We start from the raw sequence: 25,140 nt of genomic DNA, 5'->3' as shown, positions 1-25,140 counted from the left end.
CATTTTGAAGTGTAGGTCCCAGTTCCCCTGTGTATGTTACTGACCCTCACGCTGGGGGTTCCTGGTTCACAATGACCAATTCTGGGATCATCTCGTGTTCGTAGATTCATAGATTATAGAATCAGAGGACTGGAAGGGACCTCGAGAGGTCATCGAGTCCAGCCCCCCGCCCTCAAGGCAGGACCAAGCTCTGTCTACACCATCCCTGACAGATGTCTATCTAACCTGTTCTTAAATATCTCCAGAGAGGGAGATTCCACCACCTCCCTTGGCAATTTATTCCAATATTTGACCACCCTGACAGTTAGGAATTTTTTCCTAATGTCCAATCTAAACCTCCGCTGCTGCACTTTAAGCCCATTACTCCTTGTCCTGTCCTCAGAAACCAAGAGGAACAAATTTTCTCCTTCCTCCTTGTGACACCCTTTTAGATATTTGAAAACCGCTATCATGTCCCCCCTTAATCTTCTTTTTTCCAAACTAAACAAGCCCAGTTCATGAAGCCTGGCTTCATAGGTCATGTTCTCTAGACCTTTAATCATTCTCGTTGCTCTTCTCTGTACCCTTTCCAATTTCTCCACATCTTTCTTGAAATGTGGTGCCCAGAACTGGACTAGCCTCAGATTCCACAACAGCGTTATTAAATTCCACAACAGTGCGAGGAACAAGCCCTGTTTCAGAAACCACTCCGTTCCACACAACGAGCACCCCTGCAGTCGCAAGTACCACACGTTAGTTTGCACGGAGACTGGGGCTGAGAGGAAATCCCCCTCTTTGGTCACACAAGAGGGCACATGCGGCCTGTGTGTTGTAAGGAGTTGTATGAGCTCAGGGGCAGCCCGTCCAGATAGGCGAACGAGGCGGTTGCTTAGGGCACCCAGTTTAATGGGGCGCCAAATGGTGGTGCAGTATCGTTGAGGGGTTTGGAGGTCGGGGCGCCGATTATATGATTTGCCTAGGCCGCCAGTTGCTGGCAGCTAGTCTAGGGCCGCCCTGGTATGAGCTACTGCTGTTTGCACACAGGCCATGCTCTCTGTATTTCTTGGATGACAGTTCTCACGCTGGATCATTTGCAATTGAATGCAAAACTGTAAGACTCATTCTATTCCATTCTTCATAGAACAGAATGGCCAATGTCTTAATGGTAATTTCTTGATCTATTTCACCAGGAGAATCCCCGACCACAGGAAGTCCAACTTCAGAAGTACCTTGTCAGACAGGTAAGGTGGATTCCTCCATACTGGAACAGTGTCCTTCCCATTCTCGTGCGGGCTGAGATTGGTACCTGAGTGCAGAATAGGGTTAGATTTGTTGAATACTTTGAAATCGCAGCATTAACTGTAATGCAGACCAATCCCTCAGCTCATGTTATTCACTGCTTCTACCCGAATCCCTTCCACCTTGCAAATGATAAAGTGACTCACCGGGTACAAGTAGTCCAGGTTTGTCTGACTATCTGAATCTCGCAGGAGGACAACCTGAGCCTAGCCTGCTGCCAGGGATCAGATCGGACAGAGGAAATTCAGCAGCATTTACCCACCTATCATAGGCTTCAGTAAATTTAGTACTGTCTGGATTTGCATCCGTTTTGCAGCCACACTGTTTCACTGAACTAGGGGATTCCCACTGGACCAAGAGTGCTGCTTTCAAAAAGGATTCTTTGGTTCCAATTTCAACTTGCTGGGTAATATCATTTGAAAACTCCATGATGTATTTCCACGGGATTTCACGTCACCTCCCTACTATTGTTATTTCCTTTGTGTTCAGAGATCAGATAGCCGAGTGTGGCCCAGCAACATGAGCAGTTACAGGATTAGATTCACAACTGGATTGGTTGTAAAAGGAAGGGGCCTCTTATGGCGAGAGCAGGATGCTTTCACCATTTTGTTACTGTACGTCAAGAGGCCACTGACTAGCATTGGAGCCTTGTGCTCATCACTTAGCTTCTCAAGTGGCAAAATGGGTCGATATTCAGGGGAGCTTCCTCTGGAGATCTGCAACAATAGAAATAAACATGACATGATCTCTACCTGCTTCTCAAAACGCCAACTCCTGTGGCATGAGCTGGAAGTGCACACCAACACCATGTGCTCGCTGGAGCAAAAAGTAACAGCGTGTGACGGGGATTTGCTGGGACTAATCCACCTTTCTTTCTCCTTAGGCCGCGGCACATGCAGTGCCTCAGGGGACCCACATTATAACACCTTTGACGGCAGAGTTCACCATTTCATGGGAAACTGCACCTACACCCTCTCCAAAGTCTGCAACGCCTCCGGGGGGCTCCCACCTTTTGACGTCTCCACCACCAACGAGCACAGGGGCTCCAATACCAAAGTGTCCTATGTAAAGTCCGTGAACGTGGACGTCTATGGAACTCAGATTTCCTTGCTGCAGAACAGGAAAGTGAATGTAAGTGAAAGGTGATTTAACAGCAATATTCCAATCATCTGACATTCCTAACTGAGACTTGTGAAAACTGAGACATTGGATTGCACTGACAGGTCACCTGGTGGGTTTCTCTTTTCTCACTGGCTGTGTGCGCTTCTTGGAATTAGGTTGGCGCTGAGAACGCTCAGGACTGGTAGTTGAATTTTGCTTTCTGTCAATTTTCTGCCATATTTGCTTCCCATTCCCAGTGTGAATGAGATCGCTCTGTCCAGTGAAGTCCCTGAACAGCCTATTCACGGGCTACTCACTGGGAATCGGTGGTTACTCCTGGTGACTACATTTTCCCAATGTGTTCTGCAGGTGAACGGCACCAGAAGGAACCTGCCTGTGGACATTGAAAACAAGATCAAGATCCAGGTCAGCGGGGGCTACGTGCTCTTGGAAACCGATTTCGGACTCTGGGTCAGATTCGACGGCAATCACTATGCGGAGGTGTCAGTGCCCTGTGACTACCAGGGCCAGCTCTGTGGCCTGTGTGGTGAGTATCCCTATGTAGAGCAGAGGTTCCTAAACTTTTCGGCATCACGCCTCCTTCTTGATTTTTGAAAAGCCCGCACGACCCCTCCCGACGAACAGCAAAACTTGTTGAGCAAAAAAAAAAGGAACTGACCGGGGCAAGAAAACTTGATATGGGGACGGGGGGTTGTATTGCCTCACACCACCCCCCGGAATTTCTTCATGCCCTCCAGTTTGGGAACCCATGGTGTAGACATACCTAGAGGTGAACAATTTCTACCCCTTCCTGGAGAAGGTACTGGTACACACACACGCCACCACTTTCATAACGATGGGTTTGACAGCCACGCACTAAGTTGTGGTTCTGCCCTTCACACACCCAACGAACTTTCCCTCGTGACAGGTAATTACAATGGCGATCCGAAGGACGACAACAGAAAGCCAAATGGCAGCATTGCAGCAGATTCCACTGAGCTGGGCGAGAGCTGGCTAGCGGTAGAGAACAACACCGTGTACGTACAGACGGAAGCAAATCCGGGGTCTCTGCTCGGGAAGATCTAGGAAAGCAGGCTGCATGCCCTGCCACAGGGTGCCATCCATGACTCATCCCCTCAGTACCCTACTAGGTTGAGCACAACTCCCACCCTCTCCAGTGCACCCTGGAACTCCCCCCACCATTGACCGTAGGCAGCGAGCGAGTAGCAGGCCTCCTACAGCCTGCCGCCTTGGGTCGCCTGTCCTCCAGTGCAGGAAGAGCTGCTGAGTGGCTGGGCGTGACCCGCTGTCCCACTCAGGGGACAGACAGAGCCACTGCTTCCTACGCAGGCTTGTCGCACTCCCAATTCCACTGGTGAGTGGCGGAGCACCCCAATTCCCCCGAGCGGGAACGGAGCCCTTGCTGCAGTGTGGGAGTGGGGAGCAGAGCTCTCAGCCTTTCCCTGAGCCCGACTCTGCTCCGTGGCTGTGACCGAGTCAGGCCTGCACTGCAGGGATGGTGCCATCCTTTGCACATCTGGCCTGGGAGATAAAGGAACGTCCATCGAAGAGTGTCTTTCCCTTGGCAGGTGCTCCCCTGATGAATCCAGGATCTGTGACCCTGAGCTGGAGAGTGAAGCGAGGAAGAACACGGCCTGTGGCATGATCACCGACCCCACAGGTAGTGTGGCCGTGGCTGAGCCAGGGGCAAACGGATTGAAATCACTCCATACTTCATGGTGCACTTGCCTGCATCTGGACCTTACCCCCATTGCTATGAGCTCCCGTTGGAACGAGCACAGCCCCCAATACTGAACGCCACACTAGAAGTCCCCCGAGTTGGGGAGGCTTCCGTGCTCAGACCGGATTGTGCATTCACACGGCACCAGGTTGTGCGGATTATTTGGGACTTGCTTTTCGAGAGCCGAGTTCTGCAGCCCTTGCCTGCACAGACCTCCCATTGCCTCGCATTCACATAGCGCATTGGCCCCAATGGCCTTTCTGACCGGGGTATCGAAGAGCGTGAGGCATTCCCTCCTCCAGACAGGGAATGGGCGGGCTGTCTCCGGAACCAGCGTACCTTACCTCCCAGCCCACAGCTCGCTGGCTAGCTAGAAGCGTGTCCACTTTGTGCTACATTGCGATCCCCTGGCCGAAAAGGGGCGGTCCCAAGCCAAGCAAAGCCAAGTCTCAGCAGCATTTGGGTGTATTCAGCTTCAGGTTTGGTTTGGGTTCATTAAAGAGACCTGGTCAACCTACCCCTGCCAGGGAGCAGAGACTCCTTGCCAGGACAGTGGACGGGTAGAGGTGGAGCTCAACTGATTGATTCCCTCTTGCCTGTATCTTTCTCCACTTACCCAGGCATCTTCAAGGACTGTCACGCCCACATAGCTCCAGACCAATTCCTGGAAAACTGTGTGTACGACTGGTGTTACACTGATGACAAGACAGTGTCCTTATGCCACGGGCTGCAGGCTTATGCGGAGTCGTGCACAAATGCCGGGGTCTGCAGAGAATGGAGAAATAGTACTCTGTGCCGTGAGTGCTGTAATCGATAGCTATTCCCTTCTGAGATTCAGCCCTTTGTAATGCAAGACTTCCTTCAGAAATAGACCTTTCTGTCTCTTCTGATGGCCTGGACTTTCCAGTCCCGTAATGCTTTGCGGGTCGTCTCTCCGTCCTCCGCTCCTCTGTCTGGTCCAGTTCTTCACTGGATCCTGCCGGGCTTGGTGCTGTGTTTTCCTGGAGAAAAGCCTCAGCCTGCAGCATTCCCCATGTGAATGGCTTTCTGGCCACACTACGCTGTTCTGGAACAAACAGGGGCGGTGTGAAGAGAATGGCGTTGGGAGTTTCCTGTTAGTAATCTGCGGTTTTCTCCTCACTTGTAGCAATCTCCTGTGCCGAAGGAAGCCAGTACAAGAGCTGTGGGAGCAGGTGTCCTTCCAGCTGCGTGACTCCCTCTGCATTTAGCCCTTGCAGCTCCTTGCCCGTGGAAGGCTGTTTCTGTAAGGAAGGCTACACTCTGAGCGGAGACACCTGTGTGCCGGAGAGCGAATGCGGCTGTGTGGATGAAAACAACCACTATCATCAGGCAAGTTACCCCGAGACAACAATCCCAGGTTCTTTTAGTGTTTCCGTAACTGGTAAAAATTGAATTAACAGCGTCTCTCCTCACATGGGCTCAGGCCAGTGGGTTGTGTGGATGTCATTGTTCATTTCAATAGTAACCATGCCCAGCTCGTCTCACGGGGAGATCCCCAAGTACGTACGTGCCAAAAGGCATCAGTGTTTTCATTCCCTTTTTAAAGAGGGGGAAACTGAGGCACGGAGCAATCACATGATTGCATAAGCTTGCCAGCAGGCCACCGTTGCGAACAGAAATCAGGTCTCTTGAGTCCGAGTGCGGGACACCTTTTTTGGGGCCACACGGTTTCACTGGGGAGGCAGCCGGTGGCCTGGAGAGTATTACAGGCATTGATCCATGCCACACTCCTTTCATTGTGCCCCATGGAGACACTCCTCCGGAGACATTATACTATTTCATATTCAAGAGCCTCTCCTTTCTCTAACAGCTGAACGAAAGCTGGTTCCCCCGTGACACCTGCAAGGAGCGCTGCTCCTGTCACGGCAACAACAGCATCACCTGCACCGCTTGGGAGTGTGGGGCGCTGGAGGAATGCCGAGTGCAGGACGGGGTGTTGGGTTGTTACCCCTATGGTGAGTCCCCCCTGCAAACGCTTCCACGTGTGAGCTCAGTCATTAGCCCTTCCTTGCCCAGAAGGGTTTCTCTGGATACCTGACCCATCCGTGATGGCCCAGGAAGGAGCTGACTGCTGATGCTTGCCAGTGCAGAGACACTCAGTGACTAATCCCATCTCGCAATCCTCAAGATTTCAGCCACAGAGGAAATGGAGCTGGCATAGAATCACTCGCGTTTTACTTGAGTGGGGAATGGAGAATCAACCCCCAAAATGCCCATTCCCGCAAATGAAAACATTGAACACAAAAGTGTCGATTTAGGATAATACTGAGGGAGGGGAACAAATTTGAAGTCAAAATTGCTCTTGCAAATGACTCCACCTTTACATTGTCTTAAAGACTGTGAAAAATACACCAAGGCCAGCCTTAACATCCATCCTCAATTGTTAATAAAAACAATACATGCCATTGCTTCATCAACATTGCACTCAACATGAAATGTGTACACATTCTTATGGGTCCGTCTCACTTACATCGGTAGTAGGCATATGTGACTGTTACAGATTGAAGGCACTTAGGAAGTATTTAGACCATACGATCACCGTAAGTTTCCTAAGAATAATCATTTCTTTCCAAGTTTAGCCGTAGGTTGTATTTTGAGATGCAATAATCTAAGTCAGAATGGATTTGGTCCTCGCTGCAGAGTCTGGTGTTTTGAAGGGATATTCTGTGATACTTTGCATAGACCAGAATGAGCACATTGTCAACCTTAATTTCCTTGTATCTTTTCCCAGGAGAAACCACAAGCACTTCAAGTCCAACTACAGTAGACACCAGTCCATCAGGTAACGTGTTTCCCTCAGACCTTTCTCAGTCTCCTTGTCCTTTTCTGGTAGACCGTGAAATTGGCAGCTGGTTTCACATGACGTTTCAAATAACACAGCAATTGGGAGGGAGAAAGGTTCATTTTGAAGTATAGGTCCCAGTTCCCCCGTGTATGCTACCGACCCTCACTCTTGCCGTTCTTGGGTCTTACTAACCAATTCTGGGATCTTCTCGCGTTAGATTCCACAACAGAGCAGGGAACCAGTCCTCCTACAGAGACCACTCCGCACCACACAACGAGCATCCCTGCAGATGCAAGTACCACAGGTAAGTGTGCCCGGAGACTGGGGTTGAAAGGAAATCCCCCTCTTTGGTCACACAAGAGCGCTTGTGTGCGGAGAGCACATAAAGCCTGTGCGGTGTAAGGAGTTGTTTGAGCTACTGCTGCTTGCATACAGGCTATGCGCACTGCGTTCCTCAGATGACAGTTCTCACACTAGATCATTTTCAATCGAATGCAAAAGTGTAAAAGACTCATCCTATTCCACTCTTCATAGAACAGAATGGCCAACATCGTAACTGTAATTCCTTTATATACTTCACCAGGAGAATCCCCGACCACAGCAAGTCCAACTACAGAAGGACCTTGTCAGACAGGTAAAGTGGATTCCTCAGGACTATAACAATGTCCTTCCCATTCTCCTGTGGGGTGAAAAATTGGAGCCTGAATGCAGAATAGGGTTAGATTTGTTGAATACTTTGAAATCTCAGCATTAACTGAAATGCAGACTAATCTCTCAGCTCATGTTATTCATAACACGGCTGAGTGTTGCCTCGAATTAATCCACCGTTTTTCCTCCTAAGGTGTCCGTGGCACCTGCAGTGCCTCAGGGGACCCACATTACAACACCTTTGACGGCAGAGTTCACCATTTCATGGGAAACTGCACCTACACCCTCTCCAAAGTCTGCAACGCCTCCGGGGGGCTCCCACCTTTCGACGTCTCCACCACCAATGAGCACAGGGGCTCCAATACCAAAGTGTCCTATGTAAAGTCCGTGAACGTGGACGTCTATGGAACTCAGATTTCCTTGCTGAAGAACAGAAAAGTGAATGTAAGTGAAAGGTGATTTAACAGCAATATTCCAATCATCTGACATTCCTAACTGAGACTTGTGAAAACTGACACATTGGATTGCACTGGCAGGTCACCTGGTGGGTTTCTCTTTTCTCACTGGCTGTGTGCGCTTCTTGGAATTAGGTTTGCGCTGAGAATGCTCAGGACTGGTAGTTGAATTTTGCTTTCTGTCAATTTTCTGCCATATTTGCTTCCCATTCCCAGTGTGAATGAGATCGCTCTGTCCAGTGAAGTCCCTGAACAGCCTATTCACGGGCTACTCACTGGGAATCGGTGGTTACTCCTGGTGACTACATTTTCCCAATGTGTTCTGCAGGTGAACGGCACCAGAAGGAACCTGCCTGTGGACATTGAAAACAAGATCAAGATCCAGGTCAGCGGGGGCTACGTGCTCTTGGAAACCGATTTCGGACTCTGGGTCAGATTCGACGGCAATCACTATGCGGAGGTGTCAGTGCCCTGTGACTACCAGGGCCAGCTCTGTGGCCTGTGTGGTGAGTATCCCTGTGTTGAGCAGAGGTTCCCAGAATTTTCGGCATCACGCCTCCTTCTTGATTTTTGAAAATCCCGCACGCCCCCTCCCAAAGAACAGCAAAACTTGTTGAGCAAAAAAAAAAGGAACTGACCGGGACAAGAAAACTTGATGGGGGCAGGAGCTGTATTGCCTCACGCCGCCCTCCAGAATTTCTTCATGCCCTCCAGGTTGGGAACCCATGGTGTAGACATACCCATAGGTGAACAATTTCTACTCCTTCCCGGGGAAGGTACTGGTACACACAAACGCCAACTCTTTCAGACCGATGGGTTTGACAGCCACGCACTAAGCTGCGGTTCCGCCCTTCACACACCCAACGAACTTTCTCTCGTGACAGGTAATTACAATGGCGATCCAAAGGACGACAACAGAAAGCCGAACGGCAGCATTGCAGCAGATTCCACAGAGCTGGGCGAGAGCTGGCTAGCGGTAGAGAACAACACCGTGTACGTACAGACGGAAGCAAATCCGGGGTCTCTGCTCGGGAAGATCTAGGAAAGCAGGCTGCATGCCCTGCCACAGGGTGCCATCCATGACCGATCCCCTCAGTACCCTACTAGGCTGAGCACAACTCCCACCCTCTCCAGTGCACCCTGGAACTCCCCCCACCATTGACCGCAGGCAGTGAGCGAGTAGCAGACATCCTACAGCCTGCCTCCTTGGGTCGCCTGTCTTCCAGTGCAGGAAGAGCTGCTGGGTGGCTGTGCGTGACCCGCTGTCCAACTTAGGGGACAGACAGAGCCACTGCTTCCTACGCAGGCTTGTTGCACTCCCAATTCCACTGGTGAGTGGCGGAGCAGCCCAATTCCCCCGAGCGGGAACGGAGCCCTTGCTGCAGTGTGGCAGTGGGGAACAGAGCTCTCAGCCTTTCCCTGAGCCCGACTCTGCTCCGTGGCTGTGACCGAGTCAGGCCTGCACTGCAGGGATGGTGCCATCCTTTGCACATCTGGCCTGGGAGAAAAAGGAACGTCCATCGAAGAGTGTCTTTCCCTTGCCAGGTGCTCCCCTGACGAATCCGGGATCTGTGACCCTGAGCTGGAGAGTGAAGCGAGAAAGAACACGGCCTGCGGCATGATCACCGACCCCACAGGTAGTGTGGCCATGGCTGAGCCAGGGGCAAACGGATTGAAATCACTCCATACTTCATGGTGCACTTGCCTGCATCTGGACCTTACCCCCTGGAGCCCATTGCTATGAGCTCCCATTGGAACGAGCACAGCCCCCAATACTGAACGCCACACTAGAAGTCCCCCGAGTTGGGGAGGCTTCCGTGCTCAGACCGGATTGTGCATTCACACGGCACCAGGTTGTGCGGATTATTTGGGACTTGCTTTTCGAGAGCCGAGTTCTGCAGCCCTTGCCTGCACAGACCTCCCATTGCCTCGCATTCACATAGCACAGTGGCCCCAATGGTCTTTCTGACCGGGGTATCGAAGTGCGTGAGGCATTCCCTCCTCCAGACAGGGAATGGGCGGTGTGTCTCCGGTACCAGCGTACCTTACCTTCCAGCCCACAGCTCGCTGTCTAGCTAGAAGAAGCGTGCCCACTTTGAGCTACATTGCGATCCCCTGGCCGAGAAGGGGCGGTCCCAAGCCAAGCAAAGCCAAGTCTCATCAGCATTTGGGTGTATTCAGTTTCTGGTTTGGTTTGGGTTCATAAAAGAGACCTGGTCAACCTACCCCTGCCAGGGAGCAGAGACTCCTTGCCAGGACAGTGCTTGCCAGGGTAGAGGTGGAGCTCAGCTGATTGCTTCCCTCTTGCCTGTCTGAGACTGTATCTTTCTCCACTTACCCAGGCATCTTCAAGGACTGTCACGCCCACGTAGCTCCAGACCAATTCCTGGAAAACTGTGTGTACGACTGGTGTTACACTGATGACAAGACAGCGTCCTTATGCCACGGGCTGCAGGCTTATGCGGAGTCGTGCACAAATGCCGGGGTCTGCAGAGAATGGAGAAATAGTACTCTGTGCAGTGAGTGCTGTAATCGATAGCTATTCCCTTCTGAGATTCAGCCCTTTGTAATGCAAGACTTCCTTCAGAAATAGACCTTTCTGCCTCTTCTGATGGCCTGGACTTTCCAGTCCCGTAATGCTTTGCGGGTCGTCTCTCCGTCCTCCGCTCCTGTCTGGACCAGTTCTTCACTGGATCCTGCCGGGCTTGGTGCTGTGTCATTCCCCGCACAGAGGGTTTCCCTGGAGAAAAGCCTTAGAACGCAGCATTCCCCATGTGAACGGCTTTCTGGCCACACTACGCTGTTCTGGAACAAACAGGGGCGGTGTGAAGAGAATGGCTTTGGGAGTTTCCTGTTGGTAATCTGCAGTTTTCTCCTCACTTGTAGCAATCTCCTGTGCCGAAGGAAGCCAGTACAAGAGCTGTGGGAGCAGGTGTCCTTCCAGCTGCGTGACTCCCTCTGCATTTAGCCCTTGCAGCTCCTTGCCCGTGGAAGGCTGTTTCTGTAAGGAAGGCTACACTCTGAGCGGAGACACCTGTGTGCCGGAGAGCCAATGCGGCTGTGTGGATGAAAACAACCACTATCATCAGGCAAGTTACCCCGAGACAACAATCCCAGGTTCTTTTAGTGTTTCTGTAACTGGTAAAAATTGAATTAGCAGCGTCTCTCCTCATATGGGCTCGGGTCACTGGGTTGTGTGGATGTCATTGTTCATTTCAATAGTAACCATGCCTAGCTCATCTCACGGGGAGATCCCCAAGTATGTACATGCCAAAAGGCATCAGTGTTTTCATTCCCTTTTTAAAGAGGGGGAAACTGAGGCACGGAGCAATCGCATGATTGCATAAGCTTGCCAGCAGGCCACCGTTGCGAACAGAAATCAGGTCTCTTGAGTCCGAGTGCGGGACACCTTTTCTGGGGCCACACGGTTTCACTGGGGAGGCAGCCGGTGGCCTGGAGAGTATTACAGGCATTGATCCATGCCACACTCCTTTCATTGTGCCCTATGGAGACACTCCTCCGGAGACATTATACTATTTCATATTCAAGAGCCTCTCCTTTCTCTAACAGCTGAACGAAAGCTGGTTCCCCCGTGACACCTGCAAGGAGCGCTGCTCCTGTCACGGCAACAACAGCATCACCTGCACCGCTTGGGAGTGTGGGGCGCTGGAGGAATGCCGAGTGCAGGACGGGGTGTTGGGTTGTTACCCCTATGGTGAGTCCCCCCTGCAAACGCTTCCACGTGTGAGCTCAGTCATTAGCCCGTCCTTGCCCAGAAGGGTTTCTCTGGATACCTGACCCATCCGTGATGGCACAGGAAGGAGCTGACTGCTGATGCTTGCCAGTGCAGAGACACTCAATGACTAATCCCGTCTCGCAATCCTCAAGATTTCAGTCGCAGAGGAAGTGGAGCTGGCGTAGAGTCACTTGCATTTTACTTGAGTGGGGAATGGAGAATCAGCCCCCAAAACGCCCATTCCCGCAAATGAAAACATTGAACACAAAAGTGTCGATTTAGGATAATGCCGAGGGAGGGGAACAAATGTGAAGTCAAAATTCCTCTTGCAAATGACTCCACCTTTACATTGTCTTAAAGACTGTGAAAAATACACCAAGGCCAGCCTTAACATCCATCCTCAATTGTTAATAAAAACAATACATGCCATTGCATTATCAACATTGCACTCAACATGAAATGTGTACACATTCTTATGGGTCCGTCTCACTTACATCGGTAGTAGGCATATGTGACTGTTACAGATTGAAGGCACTTAGGAAGTATTTAGACCATATGCTCCTGCGATCACCGTAAGTTTCCTAAGAATAATCTTTTCTTTCCAAGTTTAGCCGTAGGTTGTATTTTGAGATGCCTTAACCTAACTCAGAATGGATTTGGTCCTCGCTGCAGAGTCTGGTGTTTTGAAGGGATATTCTGTGACTCTTTTCATAGACCAGAATGAGCACATTCTCAACCTTAATTTCCTTGTATCTTTTCCCAGGAGAACCCTCAACCGCTTCAAGTCCAACTACCGTAGGCACCAGTCCATCAGGTAACGTGTTTCCCTCAGACCTTTCTCAGTCTCCTTGTCCTTTCCTGGTGGGCCGTGAAATTGGCGTCTGGTTTCACATGAGGTTTCAAATAATACAGCAGTTGGGATGCAGAAAGGTTCATTTTGAAGTGTAGGTCCCAGTTTCCCTGTGTATGTTACTGACCCTCACTCTGGGGGTTCCTGGGTCTTACTAACCAATTCTGGGATCATCTCGTGTTAGATTCCACGACAGAGCAAGGAACCAGCTCTCCTACAGAGACCACTCCGCACCACACAACGAGCACCCCTGCAGATGCAAGTACCACAGGTAAGTTTGCCCGGACACTGGGGTTGAGAGAAAATCCCCCTCTTTGGTCACACAAGAGCGCTTGTATGCTGAGGGCACATACAGCCTGTGCGTTGTAAGGAGTTGTTTGAGCTGCTGCTGCTTGCATACAGGCTATGCGCACTGCGTTCCTCAGATGACAGTTCTCACACTAGATCATTTGCAATCGAATGCAAAAGTGTAAAAGGCTCATCCTATTCCACTCTTCATAGTGGAACGTCTTAATGGCCAACGTCTTAACTGTAATTTCTTTATATATTTCACCAGGAGAATCCCCGACCACAGCAAGTCCAACTACAGAAGACCCTTGTCAGACAGGTAAGGTGGAGTCCTCATGACTATAACAATGTCCTTCCCATTCTCCAGTGGGGTAAAAATTGGTGCCTCAGTGCAGAATAGGGTTAGATTTGTTGAATACTTTGAAATCTCAGCATTAACTGAAATGCAGACTAATCTCTCAGCTCATGTTATTCATAACACGGCTGAGAATTGCCTGGCATTAATCCACCGTTTTTCCTCCTAAGGTGTCCGTGGCACCTGCAGTGCCTCAGGGGACCCACATTATAACACTTTTGACGGCAGAGTTCACCATTTCATGGGAAACTGCACCTACACCCTCTCCAAAGTCTGCAACGCCTCCGGGGGGCTCCCACCTTTCGACGTCTCCACCACCAACGAGCACAGGGGCTCCAATACCAAAGTGTCCTATGTAAAGTCCGTGCACGTGGAGGTCTATGGAACTCAGATTTCCTTGCTGAAGAACAGGAAAGTGAACGTAAGTGAAAGGTGATTTAACAGCAATATCGCTCCGTCCAGTGAAGTCCCTGAACAGCCTATTCACGGGCTACTCACTGGGAATCGGTGGTTACTCCTGGTGACTACATTTTCCCAATATGTTCTGCAGGTGAACGGCACCAGAAGGAACCTGCCTGTGGAGATTGTAAACAAGATCAAGATCCAGATCAGTGGGGGCTACGTGCTCTTGGAAACCAATTTCGGACTCTGGGTCAGATTCGACGGCAATCACTATGCGGAGGTGTCAGTGCCCTGTGACTACCAGGGCCAGCTTTGTGGTCTGTGTGGTGAGTATCCCTGTTCCTGAAAACCTTCAGATCATCGCATCAGGAGCCTCTCAATTACCCGTTCACCGTGGGGACCGGCTGGTTTGTTATATGTTGTGCTTTGTTTATGCCATAGTCGTTTGGTCCGTCTTGTGTGGACTGGGATTGAGGGAACTGGAGAAAAGGAATCATCATAATTGATTGCGTATCTGGCTAGCATGACTTGCAAGAACTCTGGATACCAAGTGGTTAACTTGAATGTCAGGAATGACAACTGCAGGTCTCATTAACAGAAAAGGAATCTCACATTCTGATCTGCAGTCTGGTTATTATGCCAGTTCTACCACAGATGCCCTGGTCAAAGCCCCCTTGTCTCTTTCCGATGTCAACTGTGTCTGTCTCTCTTTGAAGGGGATTCTCCAGCCCAACCCATGCTCTTTATTTCTTTAATCTTCAAAACGATACTAAAACCTTCAGGCCCTTCTTGCGGCTATGGACAGCCATTCCAAGGTTTTCCACCCTGCTATGTTGTTCCTTGGACTGGCACATAACTACTGTGTGAACACAGTTATGGCATGTGCACAGCCTAAGGCAGGGGTAGCCAGCCCACGGATTGCAAGCCGCATGCGGCTCTTCTAAGAAAAAATCCTGCAACCGCCGCGGTTCGGCTCCCTCACCCGTGGCTTTTCTGAGTTCCCCTTCTCTCACCTTTTTTTCTTGTCTGGTCTGGGCATCGCTTTAGGGGGGCTTAGAAACATGATACGTGGCTCTTAAAGGGGCAGCTTTTTCATTTGATTATTTGTTTTTCCTCAACAACTTCTTTCCCTCGGCTCTTTGCCATGTATCCCTGGCCTGAGGCTCCTCTGATCACTGAGCCTTCTGTTTAGAGTTGCTTTCTGTTCTCCAGCTTCTGCAGAAGGTAGTTGTACTGCAAGGCAAAGCATGAGAAAATCCCTCTCTATGGAACACTCATGGCATAGTGACAAGGATGGACTAGATAACCCGCTATGAACCCTTTCAATGCTTAATCTCCACCTTTATTTGCTGTTCTTTGATACGTGCCACCCAGTGTTTGGTGCAGTGCAGGGTACGAACGCCAGAACCCCTTGGAGAGTCAAGTGAGACAGAACAGAACAGATACGACTGATGTGTCAGAAGTACGTTTGTGGTGAATGTAGGCGACTCAGTTCTGAGCTAGTGACGCAGCAAAGGAACCTTCAGGCTAAGAAAGGGCAGTGAAGGGTGAGCAAGGCCCCTCCAGAGCTAGCAGACACCAATTAGGTCTGCAGCAGACAAGCCTTGCAATACAGGAACTGCCTTTTCCTGTCTGCCTCTGCCAGGGAGAGCTCCTCCCTGTTTGCTGGGAGACACTTTGCTAGTTCAAGTGTTCCTAGAACAGCAAAGAAGGGTGAAGATTAAGGCAGAGGTAAGAAGTGTGCAAGACTCCGCTGGAGCTAGCCAAGACCAGTTAGATTCCCAGCAGATAAGCATAGCACTACATGAACCTCCTGAGGCAGGGTCAGTGAGCTCCCCCTTGTGGCTATGCGCACTCCAATCCGGGGCAGGTCTTACTCAAAGCAACTGTGCAAAACCATCCACGGTATCCCAGATTAAAGCCCGTCCCCCGGCACCGAAGTGCACACTCAGCTTTGCCTCCTCTACCGCAACCCAACGCCTGGAATTAAATTGCAGGAGAAAGTTGTGTTGTGAGCTGTCTGGGTCTTCCTGGTTCCCCAGATTCTGGAGGGACTGGAAATTCCCAGGGGAATGACCTTTCCTGGGGTGTTCTGCTATTCCCAGACTGTTCCTCACATGGCTTCAAGCCCCAGAGATGAGGGAGTTTGAGTGCAGGGTGATTGTACCTTGTTTATCTGAGTCCCTGTTCCTCCAAAAGAACATAGTCCCCACGGTTTACTCCAAAGGGGAATCTTCATCAGCTGGTAGCAGTGTGGGGTCTGAGACATATAGGTAAGCAATTCCTCCACCTTCCCGGAGAAGGTACTGGTGCACACACAGGCCAGCCCATTCATACCGTTGGTTTGACAGCCATGCACTAAGCTGCGGTTCTGCCCTTCACACACTCAACGAGTTTTCCCTCGTGACAGGTAATTACAATGGCGATCCGAAGGACGACAACAGGAAGCCGAACGGCAGCATTGCAGCAGATTCCACAGAACTGGGCAAGAGCTGGCTAGTGGTAGAGAACAACACCGTGTACGTACAGACGGAAGCAGATCCGGGGTCTCTGCTCAGGAAGCTCTAGGAAAGCAGGCTGCATGCCCTGTCACAGGGTGCCATCCATGACTCCTCCCCACCCCCTGGGCCCTTCTGGGATGAACACAGCTCCCATTCTCTCCAGTGCATCCTGGAACTCCCCCTACCATTTACCATAAGCAGGGAGTGAGCAGCTGCTACCACCTGCCTGTCCCCCAGTGCAGGAAGAGCTGCTGGGTGGCTGGGTGTGACCCGCTGTCCCACTCAGGGGCCTGACAGAGCCACTGCTTCCTGTGCAGGCTTGTCGCACTCCCAATTCCACTGTGAGTGGCGGAGCACCCCAATTCCCCTGAGCGGGAATGGAGCCCTTGTGCAGTGTGGGAGTGGGGAGCAGAGCTCAGCCTTTCCCTGAGCCCGACTCTGCTCCGTGGCTGTGACCGAGTCAGGCCTGCACTACAGGGATGGTGCCATCCTTTGCACATCTGGCCTGGGAGATAAAGGAACGTCCATCGAAGAGTGTCTTTCCCTTGCCAGGTGCTCCCCTGACGAACCTGGGATCTGTGACCCTCAGCTGGAGAGTGAAGCGAGAAAGAACACGGCCTGTGGCATGATCACCGACCCCTCAGGTAGTGTGGCCATGGCTGAGCTCTGGGCACGCTGATAGAAATCAATCCAGTCTGCAACGTGCGTTTGCCTGCATCAAGAGCTTGCTAAGCATGTGGGTGTATTCAGCTCCAAGATTTGGAATGGCTCATTTCGGAGACCCAATCACCCTACCCCTGCCAGGGAGCACAGACGCCTTGCCAGGAGAGTGGACGGGTAGAGGTGAAGTTCAGCTGATTCCCTCTTGTCTTTCTGAGACTGTATCTTTCTCCACTTACCCAGGCATCTTCAAGGACTGCCACGGCCACGTAGCTCCACAGCAATTCCTGGAAAACTGTGTGTACGACATGTGTCACACTGATGACCCGACAGCGTCCTTATGCAACGGGCTGCAGGCTTATGCGGAGTCGTGCACAAATGCCGGGATCTGCAGAGAATGGAGAAATAGTACTCTGTGCCGTGAGTGCTGTAATCGATAGCTAGTCACTTCTGGGATTCAGCCATTTGTAATGCAAGAAGTTCTTAAAAAATAGACCTTTCTGCTATGGTACCACTGGCCAACATGAGTGAAACTAGCCCCAGTCCATTCTGTTTGGAGCGGATAAGAATGTTAATTACGATGTAAAGGGGTAACCAGTTAATCGGTTACCAAGTGAGCATTGCCCCCAGCCTACGGCATGGCACACCAGGCCTTGTTAACCGGTTAAGCGTAACGTTTAACTTTTTAACCGTAATTTACATCCCCAATGTAATCCTTGTGCAAGGTCCTGGGGAGGGAGGGGCCAGGATCTCCACTCGATTCCATGGATATGAGTCAGCCGCAGCCTCTGAAGGCCATGCAGATTCTCCCATGTCAAGCGGGAGTTAGGCAGAGGGGAATCGGGCCCAGCAGTGCTCCATTAGCCCACAGTAGAGGTGCTGCACAGGAGGCAGTAGGGAACCCTTCCCCCACCCTTTTTCACCATGTGCGCATCAGCTCTGTTCTGGAGGGATCCGGTGGCGACAATGAGCAGACCCTAGTGCAAGCTCTCCGTGGAATAGAGCCGTGCACAGCAAACTTGGGATCCTCTCTCTGGCCGCCCTATACCAGGCTGCTTCAGAGAAAGGTGCAAAAATATTTGCAGTAGGCAATTTTGGGGCAGTCTGCCCCCAGTAATGTCTCCTCCTTACCCCTACGCTGTTCACATGCCCGGTCACACATGTTACCTAGGACACCAGCTGAGATGGAGGCCCATTGCTCAAGGTCCAGGATGACCAGCCGTGGGCAGCCCTGCACTGAAGCCCATGAGCAGAGCTTCTTACAACCCTTTGTTTGTCTGGAACAAACAGGGGCGGAGTGAAGAGAATGGAGTTGGCACCGTTTCCTTTCAGTAATCTGTGGTTTTCTCCTCACTTGTAGCAATCTCCTGTCCCGGAGGAAGCCAGTACAAGGCCTGTGGGAGCAGGTGTCCTTCCAGCTGCGTGACTCCCTCTGCATTTAGCCCTTGCAGCTCCTTGCCCGTGGAAGGCTGTTTCTGTGAGGAAGGCTACACTCTGAGCGGAGACACCTGTGTGCCTGAGAGCAAATGCGGCTGTGTGGATGGGAACAACCACTATCATCAGGCAAGTTATCCCGAGACATCAATCCCAGGTTCTCTCTGAGTCTCTGTAGCTGAGAATCATTGATGAAGAAAGATTCACTACGTCTGTGCTCAGTCAGTGGGTTGTGGGTGCAAATAATAACCATGCCTAGCTTTGTATATTATTGTTCAAGAGGAGGTCTCAAAGCACTTTAAAGATGAGGTCAGTTTCATTTAACAGGTGGGGAAACAGAGGCAGAGTGTTGTCACATGAATTGTTTAAGATCTGCCAGCAGAAAAGCCAAGATTAAAGCCCAGGTCTATGAGTAGACACCATCTCCTAGGCCATACTCTCTCCCTACGGAGAAAGTCAGTGGCCTGGAGAGTATCACAGGCATTGAACTCCTTTCATTGTCCCCTAGGGAGAAACTCCTCCATAGACGTTATACTATTTTATATTCAAGTGCCTCTCCTTTCTCTAACAGCTGGGTGAAAGCTGGTTTACCCACGATGCCTGCAAGGAGCGCTGCACCTGTAACAGCAATAACAGCATTGCGTGCGCAGCCTGGGAGTGTGGGACGCTGGAGGAATGCAGAGTGGAAGAGGGGGTGTTGGGTTGTTACTCCTCTGGTGAGTTCTCCCTGAAAATGCTTCTAAGTGTGAGCTCAGTCATTAGCTCTTCCTTGTTCACAAAGGGTTGCAACTGCTCTGGAGGACAGGGTCATAATTCAAAATTATCTGGACAAATCGGAGAAATGGTCTGAGGTAAACAGGATGAAGTTTAACAAAGACAAATGCAAAGTGCTCCACATAGGAAGGAACAATCAGTTTCACACATACAGAATGGGAAGTGACTGTCTAAGAAGGAGCACGGCAGAAAGGGATCTAGGGGTCATAGTGGACCACAAGGTGAATATGAGTCACCAGTGTGATGCTGTTGCAAAAAAAGCAAACATGATTCTGGGATGCATTAACAGGTGTGTTGTGAGCAAGACACGAGGAGTCATTCTTCCGCTCTACTCTGTGCTGGTTAGGCCTCAGTTGGAGTATTGTGTCCAGTTCTGGGCACCCCCATTTCAAGAAGAATGTGGAGAAATTGGAGAGGGTCCAGAGAAGAGCAACAAGAATGATGAAAGGTCTAGAGAACATGAGCTATGAAGGAAGGCTGAAAGAACTGGGTTTGTTTAGTTTAGAAAAGAGAAGATTGAGGGGGGACATGATAGCAGTTTTTAGGTATCTAAGAGGGTGTCATAAGGAGGAGGGAGAAAACTTATTCATCTTGGCCTCCGAGGATAGAACAAGAAGCAATGGGCTTAAACTGCAGCAAGGGAGGTTTAGGTTGGACATTAGGAAAAAGTTCCTAACTGTCAGGGTGGTCAAACACTGGAATAAATTGCCCAGGGAGGTTGTGGAATCCCCATCTCTGGAGATATTTCAGAGTAAGTTAGATAAATGTCTATCAGGGATGGTATAGACAGTGCTGGGTCCTGCCATGGGGGCAGGGGACTGGACTCGATGACCACTCGAGGTTCCTTCCAGCCCTAGTGTTCTATGATTCTATTCTAAGAGTTTCTCTGGATACCTGACCCATCTGTAATGGCACAGGAAGGAGCTGGCTGCTGATGCTTGCTAGTGCAGAGACACTCTGGGTATGTCTACACTGCCACCCTAGTTCGAACTAGAGTGGTTAATGTAGGCAACCGAAGTTGCAAATGAAGCCCGGGATTTAAATATCCCAAGCGTCATTTGCATCTTGCCGGGCGCCGCCATTTTTAAAGCCCCGCTAGTTCGGACTCCGTGCCCACGGCTACACGCGGCACGGAGTAGGTAGTTCGGATTAGGCTTCCTATTCCGAACTACCGTTACTCCTCATGGAATGAGGTGTACCAGTAGTTTGGATTAGAGAGCCTAATCCGAACTACCTAGTCCGTGCTGCGTGTAGCCATGGGCACGGAATCCGAACTAGAGGGGCTTTAAAAATGGTGGCGCCCGGCAAGATGCAAATGAAGCCTGGGATATTTAAATCCCGGGCTTCATTTGCAACTTCAGTTGCCTACATTAACCACCCTAGTTTGAACTAGGGTGGTAGTGTAGACATACCTTCAGTGACTAATGCCCTATCTCGCAATCCTCAAGCTTCCAGCTGCAAAGGGAGTGGAGCTGGCATATAATCACTGGTGTTTTACTTGAATGGGGAATACAGAATCAAGCCCCAAATCGCCCAACCCCATAAACGAAAACATTGAACGCACAGAAAAAATACCAATCGTGAAGACCAGATAGAAAAATAGTTAGAGTCTACATTGCTTGGGTAAGATCCACACACTTGGGGGTGCCCTCGGGTAATAGGCACCATGCCTAAAGCTTGCAGAGCAGTAACGGTTCCTGCGTTTGTCTGCACAGCGAGCAGTTTGTACTTTTTTGTGCAGGCCAGCTGAGGTGTCTCTTTCACAACATTTGCCTGTGACTGTTTTTGGCATTAATTTGAGTGCGAGTTTGCCTTGGTGAGGAGGGGTAGCTCAGGCCACTGGAGCCTACGTGAGGCTCTTTCACATCCACAACACCTGACAGCCACACAGAAACGATTAGCCAGCTGAGGTCACTATACAGTCCTCCAAACTCACGAGGCATTTCTTGAACCGTCAGGGAGAGCATCCTGTCAGGTGGCAGGAGATCCCCACTACTTCACCTTTGACAAAGTGATGCACACCTTCTTGGGCACCTGCACCTACACCCTGATGAAAGTCTGCAACAGCAGCAGCGTCGTTCCCGTCACCATCAGCGGCAAAAACGAAGAGCGAGGACTAAGAGGGGCCACATATCTCAAAGAGGTCTACATCGACGTCTATGGCAACCGGATCACCCTGCAGAAGGACAGGGCAATCCTGGTATGTGGGGGACTCTTGTATTTTGAGGACACATATCTTAAAAGCCGCATACAAAGACAGCTGCAGAAAAAGGGATCCTCGTGTTTTACTAAGGGCAGGCATGCCTTTTGTTGGTAGCCATGTGCGCTCCAGTCTGTGTGGTGCAGTTGTACCCACTCACCATGTGTCTCCCAGCATAGTGACATTGAGGTGTGAAGTAATTTCCCACAGCACAGCTGTAAGAGGCACCTATTTTGAGTATGCTGTGCTACCAATGCCCATGCATGAGTCACTGTCCACAGGGTTTGAGCTTAAAATCTCTGGATCTAATCTGTTTCCGCTGCTTGAGCGAGCTGAAGAACCAGGCTTCACAAGGAAACATCTCTATCTGGCTTAGGCACTTGAGGTTATAGAGAGCTGCCCCAGGTGGCGCTGGGTTACAATATTCTGGCTTGGCGAACCAGGCACTAGAGATGTAGCCTCAACCCGACGAACGGGAGGGACTTGCGGCCCAGTAGTGACCCTTCCAACTGCCTGACAAAGGCATAACATAGGAATTCTGCCCAATCCTTGGCCGGAAGGGTGGGCACTATGGCCTAGGTGACCTCAAAGGCTGAAAGTGTAAAGGGCATAAAGTTCTGTGGGGGAATCCTCTAGATACCCTGGAGAAAATAAACTATGAGCAGAGAAAACGTAACTAGGAGATTATGTTCTATGTTGACAAGCGGTCTGTTGTCACCAGTTCAATAAGGAGAGAATCCGCACTCCAGTGAAGAACCGTTTACGAGGTGTATCCATAGGGAACGTGGGCATTTACCTGGTGGTGGAAACTGACTTTGGACTGCTAGTGAAATATGATGGAAATCAGCACTTGGAAATCAGCCTTCCAAAATCTTACTTCTCCAAGGTGAGTTTCAGGATGTTAAGAAAATCAAAGGCATCACTTCTGAGAAGGACTTCCTCTTCTGCTTCGCGGTTTGATTGGAATGTATTTCCTTGTCTTCCCTTATTAAGACTGCTTGCAGCATTGCTGCCTGCACACATGAGTTATTTGCTTCTCTTTTCAACCATTTTTTTACAACCATTTTCGAGTGTGTCAAAGGTCTAGTTGCAGGCAGTGACAGAGCTGGGGGCATAGCTGGCAGTTAGTTACAGAGACAGACCCTTGGGTTATACGGGTGTTTGGTGGGTGGCCTCCCTCAGATTGAGCTGTTTAGAGAGTCCTTCCCTGTCTGTGGTACTCAAGGGATTCTCCAAACAAACCAAATAAAAAGGCCCTTTTCCCCCTCCTTGCCCTACTGACTGAGAATGAAAAAAAGGGCCAGTCGCTGAGGCAGTCTCTTTGACCACGCCTTTGGGGTTTGGCTTCTCTGCAGGTTCTGTGTCTTTATTCAGGGTTAGGGCTTACCTATATCTCCTTTCAGGTACCCCTGCTTCATTCCTGGCCCATGCAGCCTTAGGGGCAGCAAGGCCTGTGAGTGTCATCCTCTTGGCCGGTCTGTCCATGTAGCCAGAAACCTGGTCATTGCCTCTGTCTGTGGGGGGCTTTCCCTCTTTAATTTTGATCCCTCCAGCCCAGCTCAGGTAGGCCTTCCAGGCATGAGTGGTTAGTTCTGGTTCAAGAGCTTGTTTGACTCCTCTCCGCTAGAAGGAGCACGTGCCCCCTCACAAGGTAAATACCAGGACGTCTTAGGAAGCCAGAGATGTGTTGCAGGAGCATTTAGTTTTCCCACTGGTGCACTGTGACTTTACAGCGATGGCTTGGACTGGGAAGCACTGTGCAAGCCACTAAGCAACCTCTTGCAATATTGTCCATGTCTGCCCTTGCTCAGCAAAGGGGATGGGAGGAGACCTGCGTGCTTACGACATTGTCCTCTTCTGTTGTAGGTATGTGGCATGTGCGGTAACTACAATGACCAGCGTGGGGACGAGCTGCTCATGCCCAATGGCATGCAGGCTAGCAATGTCACACAGTTTGGAAACAGCTGGAAAGTGCAAGCCGACAGTGATGCAGGGTAAACACGGCTCTTTTCATCCCCTCCACTAGACTGGATTCAAACCACACTCCGTCTTGCAGACATTTTAACCACGGCCATGGTCTAAAATATGCCAGGCACAAGAAAACACACTGGTGTTGTGTACCTCCTACTCCTTCTTTGAGAAGCTGGGATTTGGCAGGGGCTCCAGCAAAGGTGTCGCCCCAGAAGAAAAGAGGCTCTTAAGTCTTGTGGGTCGCAGGGGCAGAAAGTGAACGTTTTTCTGCCCTCTGCGATGAAGTTTAGGGACACTGATTGTGTGTGGCGATGGCTCAAAGGTTTCCTACCGAGCCATGCACCAGCATTTTCTCAGGTCACATCCAGTCCAACTGCAGAACAATCTGAAGTCACTGATGTGATAGCCAAGTGGAGTGAATTACTGATATGGGTGCATTCCCCAAAGGGTGTCCCAGTGACCACCCACTGGCAGGGCCAGCAGGGATGTCAAGGCTTGCGTGAGCACTGTATGCTCATTGGAATGAACCAGGGAGGTTTCCCTCCGCATGAGGCTAAGAGACACTGATGGCACGGGGAAAGCCGGCAGTGCTGCTCGCGTATGGCGACTAGAGGTTGCCTGGCTCCTCTCCCCAGCAGCCACGGTCCTAGGCTGGGTTTCAGCCGATACACTCCTCTCCCCCCTGAAATACGCCCTGTCTGTGCTTCCTTGCAGCTGCTTGCCAGACACACGAGAAGATCTGGGCCCACCTTGCAGCGTGGAGGACAAACCAGTTGTGGAAAAGCAGTGCAATGTTTTAAAGTCGGACATCTTCAAACCATGTCACCATCTGGTCGAGCCTGACCTCTTCATCCAGACCTGCGTCTACGACATGTGTAAATACAACGGCATGCTGTCCACTCTCTGTGGCATCGCTCAGGCCTATGTGGACACCTGCAAGCAGCAAGGAGTCATCCTTAAATGGAGGAACAGCACGTTTTGCCGTAAGTCCACTCCCAGTCTGCAGCCTGGCCTTTGGGTGGCTGGCATGGATGTGAGAATTATCTAGCAGTGTGGCCTGGGTTAGTTAATTAACACTCTGGCTCAAAGATGCCAGGAAGATACAGTCATTAGGTGCACTGAGCTGTGTTCATAACTGGGACAAATCCCATCTCCTGTTGAAGTCAGTGGGAGTGAAAAGTGATCAGCCCCTTTCATGACTAGGCCCACTTATGAAAAGCAGCCCTGAGGTGGGTTGGTTTGAGCAGTCAAAAAGGCCTTTTAAAAACTGTAATGAGGCTACAATGAAGACGGGAGATAAGAGTATTAGAGAGCATACCTCCAAACCTCCTGGTGGCAGTGCTGCTGAAGGAAGGCCTAACGATGGCCTGGTGTATATTCAAAGCCAGCTTCACTTACACTGCAAGAGACAGAAATGCAAATGTAGCCACTCAGTTAAAGCACAATTCTAGCAGTTTTGGGTCACAGAGTAATGCAAAGCCCCTGGAGCACATGGGTGGGTCTGGCCCTCACACTCTTTTTGTATGGCAAGTGGTCCTGTAGCACCTTAAAGACTAACAAATATATATATATATATATATATATATATATATATATATATATATATATATATATATATATATATATATATAGTATCATGAGCTTTCATAAGCAAAACCCACTTCTCTGCTCATCTGAGGAAGAGGGTTTTACCAACGAAAATACATAATACTGTAATGTAGTTCCCTGTAAGCCAAGCTGTGTGCCTGCATGATCACGCAGCTGTTTTCTGAGCTCAGTTCAGAAATTCAAAGCTTTGGCCAGATCTTTGCTATGTGGTGGAGTTCTGGCTCTTCTGAGTCAAAAGTAGCAAGTACTAGCTTGAGCTGTTAGGGCATGTCTAGACTACATCCCTCTTTCGAAAAAGAACATGCGGCCAACATTATGCAAATGAAGCACAA

General features: G+C 50.3%; 1 protein-coding gene across 1 annotated transcript in view; it reads left to right on the top strand.

Moving 5' to 3' along the window:
- LOC102451664 (IgGFc-binding protein-like) overlaps window positions 1-25,140 on the top strand; it is a 113,108-nt gene that overhangs the window by 68,731 nt on the left and 19,237 nt on the right. Inside the window, exons 90-121 of the mRNA XM_089780988.1 lie at window positions 1,170-1,220; window positions 2,162-2,409; window positions 2,749-2,926; window positions 3,308-3,416; window positions 3,969-4,060; window positions 4,741-4,917; window positions 5,268-5,470; window positions 5,952-6,096; window positions 6,873-6,923; window positions 7,144-7,230; window positions 7,510-7,560; window positions 7,768-8,018; window positions 8,358-8,535; window positions 8,914-9,022; window positions 9,575-9,666; window positions 10,372-10,548; window positions 10,916-11,118; window positions 11,600-11,744; window positions 12,529-12,579; window positions 12,800-12,886; window positions 13,172-13,222; window positions 13,429-13,679; window positions 13,809-13,986; window positions 16,071-16,179; window positions 16,714-16,805; window positions 17,065-17,241; window positions 18,182-18,384; window positions 18,827-18,971; window positions 20,988-21,229; window positions 21,951-22,115; window positions 23,096-23,223; window positions 23,915-24,183. Of these exons, the coding sequence (XP_089637114.1) occupies window positions 1,170-1,220; window positions 2,162-2,409; window positions 2,749-2,926; window positions 3,308-3,416; window positions 3,969-4,060; window positions 4,741-4,917; window positions 5,268-5,470; window positions 5,952-6,096; window positions 6,873-6,923; window positions 7,144-7,230; window positions 7,510-7,560; window positions 7,768-8,018; window positions 8,358-8,535; window positions 8,914-9,022; window positions 9,575-9,666; window positions 10,372-10,548; window positions 10,916-11,118; window positions 11,600-11,744; window positions 12,529-12,579; window positions 12,800-12,886; window positions 13,172-13,222; window positions 13,429-13,679; window positions 13,809-13,986; window positions 16,071-16,179; window positions 16,714-16,805; window positions 17,065-17,241; window positions 18,182-18,384; window positions 18,827-18,971; window positions 20,988-21,229; window positions 21,951-22,115; window positions 23,096-23,223; window positions 23,915-24,183 (4,695 nt within the window). The remainder of the gene's footprint in view (window positions 1-1,169; window positions 1,221-2,161; window positions 2,410-2,748; window positions 2,927-3,307; window positions 3,417-3,968; window positions 4,061-4,740; window positions 4,918-5,267; window positions 5,471-5,951; window positions 6,097-6,872; window positions 6,924-7,143; window positions 7,231-7,509; window positions 7,561-7,767; window positions 8,019-8,357; window positions 8,536-8,913; window positions 9,023-9,574; window positions 9,667-10,371; window positions 10,549-10,915; window positions 11,119-11,599; window positions 11,745-12,528; window positions 12,580-12,799; window positions 12,887-13,171; window positions 13,223-13,428; window positions 13,680-13,808; window positions 13,987-16,070; window positions 16,180-16,713; window positions 16,806-17,064; window positions 17,242-18,181; window positions 18,385-18,826; window positions 18,972-20,987; window positions 21,230-21,950; window positions 22,116-23,095; window positions 23,224-23,914; window positions 24,184-25,140) is intronic.

This window comes from Pelodiscus sinensis, chromosome 10 (genome assembly GCF_052426305.1).
Source record: "Pelodiscus sinensis isolate ZL-2025 chromosome 10, ASM5242630v1, whole genome shotgun sequence".
Taxonomy (NCBI): Eukaryota; Metazoa; Chordata; order Testudines; family Trionychidae; genus Pelodiscus; species Pelodiscus sinensis.
Note: the sequence above shows the minus strand (reverse complement) of the source record. Positions and strands in the feature narration are given on the sequence as shown.